General features: G+C 33.9%; 1 protein-coding gene across 1 annotated transcript in view; it reads right to left on the bottom strand.

Annotated features, from left to right (window-relative positions):
* Positions 1-2,637: 2,637 nt before the first annotated feature.
* Positions 2,638-11,296, bottom strand: part of LOC150092885 (thioredoxin-related transmembrane protein 2 homolog) — a 123,679-nt gene continuing 115,020 nt past the window's right edge. Inside the window, exon 8 of the mRNA XM_090413755.1 lies at positions 2,638-4,354. Coding sequence (XP_090269881.1) covers positions 4,235-4,354 — 120 coding nt within the window. The 3' untranslated portion in view covers positions 2,638-4,234. The remainder of the gene's footprint in view (positions 4,355-11,296) is intronic.

The following is an 11,296-nucleotide window of genomic DNA, read 5'->3' as shown; positions in this document are numbered from 1 at the left end:
GAGAAAATGCCATGGAAAAGTTTGGAGATTCCCAAATGATTGCTTGCTGTTTTTAAGGCATGTGATTGTGTTTTGACCCATTTGTCTATTAAATAAGCTCCTTTTGCTCTGTGAGTGGATTGTTATTTTCAAATGTTGCTATTACAGTGAGTTCAGATTCAACAAGACTCTGTCCTTTTATTATTTTTTTAAAACAACCTTCTCCATATGTGACAGCAATTCCATAAACAGTTTTTTCTGATGACAACACCCTACACTCCTACTCCCCTTTGACCAACCCTGCACTTCATATGTCAACAATCTTCCAGAACACCAACTTCTACAACCTTAAAGTCCTATCTGTACGCCATCCTTTAATGCGGTTCTGATAACCTTGTTAATTTCAACTATGTGTTATTTCGATAAAGAGCCAAGAGGCTATTTTTCCGGCACTTTAAATTAAGTTAAGGGGATGATAAATCCCTCATTATTTTAAAGCCTCCGAGTTTCGTATCTGGCTTTAAAATAATGAGGGATTTATTATCCCCTTAACTTAATTATGTGCTATTTCTTAAAAACAAACAAATCCCTTTTCTTCTAGGCTTATTTTTGACAACACCCAAATCTCCTGCCAAGAAGAGATTTTATGCTGCCAGTCTTCCTTAGCAGCATAAAAATATTACAGCCACTCATTAGGTCAACAGAATGAATACAGCACAGAGGAAAAATACATGTTGTCCCTTGCGGAGAGTCATCATCAGGGATACAATCTCAAAATGGCACCCTTTCTTTCTCAGTTTATAAAAAGCCCATCCACACAGGTCGATACATAAACTTTACCATCACACCCCTTCTCAACAGTATGGTATTATCAAACCCTTGTCAGTAGAGCCTCCAACCTCCATTCCACCCTTTTAGCTGAAATCTCCTTTATTTGCCAGACTTTCCTGTTCAAACAGTTACAATGCTAAAAAAAAAATTAAAAAATTATTTTTTTGTTCCCTCTCCTCATATTTCACAAACAGGCTACAGTAATGCCATTACTATTCTCTATATACAGAGTACCTAAAAAAAAAAAAAAAAAAAAAAAAAAAAAAAAAAAAAAAAAAAAAAATGCAACTCTGTATTGTTTTTAAATTTAAATCTCTTGTGATGCTTGCCTTATCAGCTCTCCTAAGGATCCATTACCTCCCTTCTTTGCTCCGGGTGTTTATAAGGTTCCTTGTTCTTGAATTATCTTATTATGGTCGAACTGAGAGATCTGCCTAGAAGAACAAGAACTATGGTAAATCTTTGGATGCTTTGCACAGAATCAAATGAAAAAAAAAAAAAAACTGTGTTTCACTGCAACAAATATAAACTCGATAGACTTTTCTTAGAATCAGCAGCAGATTTAATTAACTAGCATGATCTTAATATATATGGTTGTGTTATTTGGGAAACTAATTTTTAGACATCCCTTCCAACAGAACCCATAGTGAGTGCCCCTCATAGGACTTTTGACTTTTTTTCTTCCACTTATTGTTTTGAGTGTTTTTGTGTGCTTTTACAATTTTGAGATTCTAACTGTGATGATGTCCCTGTAACAGGTGAAATACAGGATCCAATAAACTTGTATTTTATTGTTCTTCTGTGCTGTATTCATTCCATTAAATCTAATAATGAGTTTATCAGCACATAAGCCTAAATGCTAGAATGTTAATATTACAAATACTGCCTCTTCAGCATCCAAGAAATTAAGTTCTCGTTTGCTAAAGCTTGTTAAAGCAGAGTCTACTGGACATATCAAATCATGCTACCACAATGGCTTTGTTTATATTATTTATCTCATTGACAAGTTACTTTAAAAGCTGTAGAAGGCTTCAAAATAAATTGCTACCAACAACTGTCCAGGGTAATTTTGAAAACTGTGAAGGATTTTATACAGCAACACATTTCTGATGGATCCTTATGATTGATATGCCATTTATTATATTATTTATGACTATGTTTGGATTTTATTTTAAAAGCTTCATACCAAATGCCAGTGCCATATCTGTATAAGATATGCTAATGATCCAATTTTATTTCTTTAATCAAATAATCACAATTTAAAAATTGCTCACATTAGTGTTTCCAAAAAATGTATATTAATTAGCAACAAATGAAAACAAAACACCTTATAAAATTAGTTATAAAATTAATTTAAAAGTACTATCTGATTTAAATTCCATAAGAATTAAATATCTCTTTAAGTTAAATAATAAATAACAAAGATATACTTCATCAGCAAGAATATCAAATATATATTGCTGCTGTGGCTCACTACAAATAAACATGCTTCTTTCCAATATATATATTTTTCTTAACTAAATTTGTTAGATGTTTCTGCTTTATAAAAGTAAACTGTGTGTGTATGTCTTATTTCTGAATATTTTCAAGTAAGAAAGTGAACTATGACTGTTTTTAAACTTGACAACTATTATTCAATTAGTAAATAAGTGAATGGAGTAAGCAGTAACTGAACAGTACTATTATTTGTTACTATGCTGCTGGGAGAGAAGTAGAGGAGTGTACTCTACTAAAGTTATGACATAAAAGGTTGACACCTTCTCTCTCACCTTCCCCCCCCCCCCAACATAATATTCTTTCCATCCCACTAAAACCTACTAGTTTATTCCTTATTACCTTTATATATATGCTTTTAAGATAATAATGAAACACATTTTGCTCATCCCCCTCCAGAATGAACAATTTATCATTCAATAGTTGCACTGATATCAACTATTTCACTGCCAACATTATTTTCCACAAATCATCCATTCATTTCATTGCATTTTATGGAATGTTTTGCACATTTTGGTGAAAACAGATTCCTGAGTTCATCTTTTGTCCTATATAAAGCATGAACTTGTACTACTAATTGATGCACACTGGCCAGTAAATATTTACTCTATGTTAAAAATCATGTAGGTCTCCTGATATGAAATTAAACTTCTGCATATATTAATATTTAAAATTATTTAAATGTCATTACTTGGCAGTTATGTACATGCTTTACTCTAATATTCTCTACCCCCCCCCTCTTTTTTTAAACGTACCAATAACTCTCTCTTTATATATAGTTTGACATTTTATGTGCATTCCACCCATAAAAGGCTGTAATCATATCATATATTACTACCATAGTTTGGCTAAGGTAAAAGCCATTTCAGGCCTCCAATAAATAAGGTCTAACAGGGCAATAAAATTCATCTTCTGCCTGGTAGGTAGAATGACACAATGAATCATATTATACCATTTAGACAGAGTGTTAAACATGAGTATTAAACTATTAATACTCATGTTTTAAAAAGAATATTTAGAATGCAAAATGTTTTAACATTTTGAAGTAAAATGATTTCATTTAATACATATATTTTATTTTACAAACAGGTTATAAAATTATAGCATTTCATAATACTTGTAACTTCTACAAGTTCTGGCGAAAATGCCCTGATTTCAGATTGTATTAAAAAGTTCTGTTTCTCTTTTGGGAAACAACATTTACTTCTTTTTTAATACCTAACAAACTGTTTTATGACTATTTGCTTAAAAATTATAAGCATAAAATTTTAACAATCATTTTTATGTAACCAATCTACACCATTTATATGTGACTTGTTCACATTAGTGTTTCCAAAAAATGCATGTCAATTAGCAATAAATGAAAACAAAACACATAAAATTACTGTTATAAAATTAATTTAAAAGCACACTATCTTTATATGGAGAATCTGATTTAAATATCTCTTTTGGTATTCATGGAGAACAACAGCAAAGAAAGTCAAATGATTGTAAATTTTAACAAACATATCATTGATATAAATGCATATTATAGTTTAACGTGTTCATATAATTTATATTGCAGAATTTATTATGCTTAATCATTTAAAACAATTGGAATCAGTAAACTTGAAATTTGACTATATAGTATTATAAAACTTTCCCTAAAGACTGAAAAAAAATATATATATATGCATGCGTGCGCATGCACGCACACACACAATCTTTAATATTCCGCCTAATTTGGGCAAAATAGTATTTATTTCTGGTCATTTTATTACTATTAATAATTCTTTTTTGTTCAAATAAAATATATAAATGAGAGAAACTCGGATATATACCATTTCTTTCAGGACAACCCCCTCCCAACACGTGAAACACACACACACACACACACACACACACACAAAAAAAAAGGGGGGGGGGGTAGCACTCATTTCATCATCAACAATTATTCTGTTTTTTCATGATTTTCTTTTGAAAGTTCTTCCTTCTTCTTACTTCTTTTTAATGGATTATTTTTGCACTCTTTATACAAGTTGTTAAGATCAAAAGCAGCCATCATATTCTCCTATTAGAACAAATAAAACAATAAATAAACAAGAAATTGTTTCTTTCAGACATGTAGTTTAGGGTTATTCATATTCATATAAAAAATAACAGAAAATCTCAATTCCGTATTGATCATATTAATTCTTTTAAAGCTATGGCTTTAAAATCCATTGTTTTATAATTCAGCAGTGAACTTTATGTGGAGGATAAATGCTGTTAAGATGATCAGCAAAATCCTGTAATTTTTTGTTGAGTCAGGCCATATGATAAATACATCATCCACATAACATAACCAAATTTTAGGCCATAATTCCAAGCCCCCCCCCAAGCCTTCTTTCAGCTGATGCCAAACAGGTTGGCTAAATGTAGAGATGGTGAAAGTCCATTACTAGGCCTTCTTTCTGTTAATAGTACGTCTTGGAATTGGAGAAAACATTGTCAATGCAGGGTTCAAGTAATGTCACAGTGTACAATGAACATAGTTCTTGTAACAGTTCTATAGTTTTCTATGTGGAGTACATTGATGAACAGAGTCCATGATGTCCAGGCTTGCTATTAAATCAGAAGGTTGCCTTTGTAAAAAAATCACTGCATACTTTATTGAAAAAACCAAAACTTACAATAAAAAACAGTAGAGCTTACCAAAACAAAGCCATCAATCCCCTGCATGAAGAGCTAACTGAAATTAAGTCCTGATCTGTGGTTTATGTCTATCCTTTATCACGTCTCCAAAGCTTGGGGGGCGGGGTAAAAGCTGTCACTTAAAATTTAAATCCTCCAACAGCATACAATTCTGTTACTGTCACGGTCTCTGACAGAAGCAGCAGCAAGTGCCCTCAGTCAAGGTCATAACTTTGATATTGTACCATACGAGCAACTAAATTAGAATTATGAATATATGAATACAGTTTCCCTACAACACTCAGTAATATTCATTTAGATGTAGCAAACATCCTCTGCCCAAACATAGACTGCCAAAAATGTAATAACTAATGGTTGATAATGATACTGTAATAAAAAAATCAAACAGAATACAACAAAAAATGTACAATATACAAAGGAGATGTTTTTTTTTAATTACCAAAGTTACATCAACAAGCTCTTTCGATGTTAAATTTCCCAATTTATAAAGCTCCAAAAATCACCAATTTGATAACCCTCCCATAGTAGATATAGAACAGTCCCAATGCAAACTAGCTGAAGCAGTTAATGTCACAAGTCTCTCCCTCCTCAAGTGGGGAACCACTTGAGGGGGAGAGACTTGTGGTTCCCCACTTTTATACAAACTATTAATTTCATTATTTATATTAAGGAATCAGACCCTTAAAAATCCAGACATCATAATTAGCTTTGATATTACTTTCTATATGCAAATATACCACTAACAGATGTGAATTATTCAAATTTACAAACAAATGGATGGAACTGCAATGATTAACTCTCCCCTCCACCCCACAGCATGGGTTCCAACAGAAGGTGATAGAAGATAGCAGTTCAACTAAGAACTATCTTTATCTTTTATATTTACTCAGCAATAAGGTGATCCTCCTCTCCTTTACAGATCTATTAGATACAATAAAAGTCACCAGACTTTGCTGGTAATGTAGCTCAGTCACATCACTCCTGCTCACATACTGTCCGCAAGAATATCTTCATATTCCATTCTTGTGAAATCATTTGCACTGTTTGATTAATAAACAATGTGAGAAGAAATAAATGTATGCACAGAAGAGAATTGAACACTCTAAAAAAAGGGTTTTAAAGAAACGAATGCATATATTTTTGTGTATAATAGGTGTCTATGTATGCATGCAATCATCTTAGTTGTAATTAAATGTAGTTTGATTTATACATGCATGTTACTTGCAGTTTTCATTAAAAGTTTTAGATGTAAAAGAATCTACTGAAAGAATTGCTGAAACACAAAAGCAGTCAGAAAGCCTTGCAACACATTACACATATGAAGGAGAACAAAACAGCTACACTCATAACTAAAGTTATGAGTGTAGGCACAACAAATATGCTCTCCTGTGGTGGTAGATTTTGCTAGCTGGCAAGTGGCTTCAGACTGGACAAAAAAGAATATTTTTTATTTAATAAGCATAACTTTCTAAACAAAACCTTTTTAATACTACAAAAACACAGATGCAACCACCATTAAAAACTTATGGAACTCCTACTGACTTGGGATATAAGGACATATCATTTAAAAATTGGTGGGGAGGGGTCTTGGGTGAGTACACCATTTTTTCTATGGAGAGTAGGATTGTCTCAGATATGCTCGATTCATTTTGGTGCACTTAAAATGGCTAACAATACACTGCAAACATAGAAGATTCTAATAAATATCTGCTATTTCCAGGCATATCAGTCACACATTTTTCAAATGATTCATTATCTTGTCCTATTTTTAGAAAGCCAACACCATCATCCAGCACAACAATATGATATCCTCAAAACACTGCATTCATAGAGCTAGGGTTGTTTGGTTCAGAGACAAAGCTTTTGCCACAGAACTCAAATACCTCCTTCAATCATTTTTAGCCAATAATGCTAAATACTAAACTAAAAAAAATATAATCTCCATACCATATTTGAACACACATCAACTAACAACCATTACTTATTCATGAAAGGGTTGCCATTCAGAAGTGCTCTGTACCTGTAACTTTGCTTATTGCAGAAAGAGACGAATGTCTGTTAACATCTACCTTCAAAGCATGAGAAACACATCTGCTATACATGTTTGTTTACCAATAATGATGGTAAGCAAATATATAATGATGCAAAGCATGTCTGTTCACACAGGATTATTGTAAAAAAAATGCAGCACTATACTGAAGTTGCAAGTTGGCAAGACTATTTTTTGGAGTCAGCAAAAATGAAGCACTCTTGCTGAACTCAACAAGTATGGCTTCATTAATATGTCTACTGACTTATTAGAGATGTCCTGATCTTTACTGCATACGTAAATTTTTGCATGGTCTTTACTGATCTCACCAAAGTGTTTTACTATGGAAAATTTTATCGAGAGTGGTTGTCCACCAAAATTCATGTTTTTTTTGTTTTTGTTTTTTTTTCTCCATCAGTTACATGATAACACACCAGCATGAGTGATCACTAAAAACCTGGTAACCTCCAGGTTTTTAAATAACCTTATAGGTGATTTAGGATGATTTAAACTCAATAAATTTCTTTGCTCTCCTTTATTCCAGACCACCATCACTGGGATCAAACACCCTGCTGCCAAGCAGCGTGACCCATGGACATTCCGGAAAAGGGGAAGGGGCCCTGGTAGTGTTGCACTACTTTTTAGTCTCTGCATTGGCAAGAAGGGGGATCCTGGATGGCACCACCAGGATCAATTGGCTGGTGGGTCAATGGTGATCACTATGTCTCTCACCCATGGTCCAGTGTGGAGACCAAAGGCTTGCTGCAGTGATAGTATAGTGTCCAGAGTAGCCCTGGCATTCTACTCCTGCATGCAGTCACCACTTGTTGATGAGTCTATGGGTAACTCCATGGTGAGTGGAGAGCTCTGGCACCAAACCAAAAATCCCTTGAACATGAAATCTTCATCCTCAAACATTTACTGTAGATATAGCATTTGGCAACAGAAGTAAAAAACAAAAGATATGATACTAGTATAAATTTACCTGATTGTTTCTGATCATCCATGCAACAGGTGGAAAGCCAATAGGGAAAATGTCACCCTTCTTTATTCCAAAAGGTTTAGAAAGACTGGCAGGATCTCCTAAAACTTAAGAAATTATGTTCCGGCTGAGAGCAACATTAATGAGTGGAATAGAAATCACAGTAACACCTCATAAAAACACTCAATTCTTATACAATGGGATCTCGTTGTTCCTGATGAGGAGATATATTCAGAGCTTAAAGATCAGGGAGCAACAGGTGTGAGGCACGTCCTGATATGTAGAGATGGTCACCTGGTTCCAACCAGTCCATCATCCTTACTTTTTGATACACCTAAGTCTCCAAAATCTGTAAAAGATGTTGGAGACTTAGGTGTATATATCCATTGAGTATACATCCATAATCCACTAAGATGATTTTAAATGTCAGAAATATGGGCATACCTAAACTGCCTGTCATGGCTCGATGTTGTAGTAAAGAGCATCATAACAAACCATGCTCTGGAAAAAAAGCTAAATGTGTCAACTGTCAGAGAGAGAGAGATCATCCAGCTTACTCCCATGCATGTCAGAAGTGAAAAAAGAAAAGAAAAAGGAAATACAAAAAATTAAAACAGAACAAAATATATCAGGATGCAAAAAGGAAGTTAACCACTACTACACCTGTTCTGAGATCCTCTCATACTGAGAAGGTGGCAGCTGAGAAAATGTCAACAACATCTAAAAGTTGACATTATCAGATGGTTGAGTCAACATACATGTTGACTCAACCATCTGATAATTTCATTATACCTGAATTGTATGATCAGGGTGCTTTTCTGTTGAGCATATCAATCGCATTATGGTCTTATTGCAGAGACAACCAAAAGTGATTCCATTCAATGAGAATCCACTTCTCAAGACTTAAGGCAAGGATATCACTTAAACTACCAGACACCCTCACCAAAAAGAAAGAAAAAGATACTTAATTTTCCACTGAAAGTAAATTTAACTTGCCAACTGACCCTGACACATCAGATGTATTGAATATTTTACCAGAGGAAGAGATGGACACTGGCTGTCAATACTTCCCCAAAACAATTAATAAATATAACCCTGAAAAACATAAGACCTCAACCTCCCAAAAAACCAGACATGCCTATAAAGCCAAAACAATAAGAAAATTTTAGAATGGAACAGTTATGGGTTTAGCCAGAATATCGATATCATCAAGATTTTGCTGAGGAAACACAAACCTTTCTGTTTTTGTATACACAGGAAACATATTTAAGACCCAATGAATACTTTATCTTAAGGAATTTCACTGTTGTATGCAAGGACAGAACTGGAAGTGGTCCTGCTCATGGAGGATTAGCTATCCTAGTGGGCAGGCATACTCTTTTCCATCACGTCTCGCTTAATACTGCTTTGGAAGCAGTATCAATTTGCCTATCCATGGAATTTATTATTACAGTATGTTCAATTTATTTATCACTAAGTGCCGAGTTATATGAAATCGATCTTAATAGCCTTATCTTGCAACTGCCTGAACCCATACTTCTTATGGGTGACTTTAATAGTCACGATACTCTGTGGGATAGTGTTAACACAAATCAAATTCCGTATCAGTGAATAAATCCTTGATAATAATCACCTTTTCCTTTTCCATAATAGACTCAATACTTTCTTCCTTTCTGCAATCAGTTTTATAAACTGCTCCCCTTCCATTCTTCCACTGCTCACATGGGATGTTGAAGAGAAGATATATGGAAGCAATTATTTTACTATTCTTTGCACAATGTCTTCATAGGAACTATGTTCTCCCACATGGATACCCATATGGAAAATGAACCAGGCTGACTGGAACACTTTTCCCATCTTTCAAATTTAATGCATAATGTCTTCACAGGAACCATCTTTTCCCATATGGAAAATGGACTAGGCTGACTGGAACACTTTTCCACCTTTCAAAATTTAATGCTAATACAGTCAATCAAACACCTATCAATGAAGCAGTAAAGTATGTAACAGATTGCACTGTCCAGGTGGCAACCCTCCATTCCAAGAACATCATCTTGAGTTCCACTCTATCCAAAGCCTTGGTGGAAACCAGAATGCCAGGCAGCCAAAAAAGATCAACACAAAGCATGGGATATTTTGTAGATGCCTCACCACATGAAACTTAATAGCTCTTAAGCATGCTTGGGCTAAAGCACGTTATGTGAGTAGTCAGTCAGAGTCAAAAACAATCTTGGATCCAATTTACCTCATCAATAAATCAAATGACCAGTGCAAAAATTGTATGGGATAAAATCTGAAAAATGAAAGGTAGATATAGAACACACAGTTTGTCTACCTTAGACCATAATGGATGTGTTGTTGCTAATCTCAAAGCCTATTGCAGACACTTTGCGAGAAAATTTTGCAAGAATCTCAGCAACAGCTCAGCTTCATATCATTCTTTCTTTTAAGGTTACACGGTAATCAGCATTCATATTTAAGAATTTAGGGACACAAAGCATGTGTTGAAATGATTATTTTACTAATTATTAATAAAATAACACTTGACGTTTTGACCCCCTGGATTGAGGTCATCATCAGAAGGATAGATGTGTATAGGAACATGCTGTTGCGCTCTATAAAGGTAAATTAAATCTAAATTAAATTAACTAATCTTTTTCTTAGCCTGACCTCTAGTGATAAAAAAATTTTTAAAAAAATAATAAAAAAATAAATGAAAACTACAATAAACTCTGCTAAAGTCCTCATGTACTAAGATTCTTCTGGAATTGTACAGTTCAGGTTGCTATTGAATGTTCCAGAGGGAAAAAAAAAAAAAAAAAAAAACACTTCACCAAGTCTTCTTGTATTGAGATTTTTCTTTGTGGTTGCTATGAAGGTTGTAGATGGGTCCTCCACATTCTTGGAATGGTTAGACCATTTTTATTCAGATTTGGCTCAAATATAATCCAAATCTGAATAAAAATGATGGTTTAACCATTCCAAGAATGTGGAGGACCCATCTGCAACCTTCATAGCAACCACAAAGAAAAATCTCAATACAAGAAGACTTGAAGTGTCCCCTTCCCCCCAGAACATTCAGTAGCAACCTGAACTGTACAAATCCAGAAGAAAATCATAGTATAACAATATGAACTGTACAATTCCAGAAGAATCTTAGTACATAGGACTTTAGCAGAGTTTATTGTGGTTTTCATTTATTTATTTATTTTATTATTTTTTTTTATCACTAGAGGTCAGGCTAAGAAAAAGATTAGTTAACAATATAGATTTAATTTACCTTTATAGAGTGCAACAGCATGTAGCTT

The sequence above is a fragment of the Typopeltis vanoorti genome, chromosome 24 (genome assembly GCF_054136105.1).
Source record: "Typopeltis vanoorti isolate ZY-2024b chromosome 24, IOZ_Tvanoo_1.0, whole genome shotgun sequence".
Lineage (NCBI taxonomy): Eukaryota > Metazoa > Arthropoda > Arachnida > Uropygi > Thelyphonidae > Typopeltis > Typopeltis vanoorti.
This window is presented reverse-complemented; position numbering and strand designations above follow the sequence as displayed.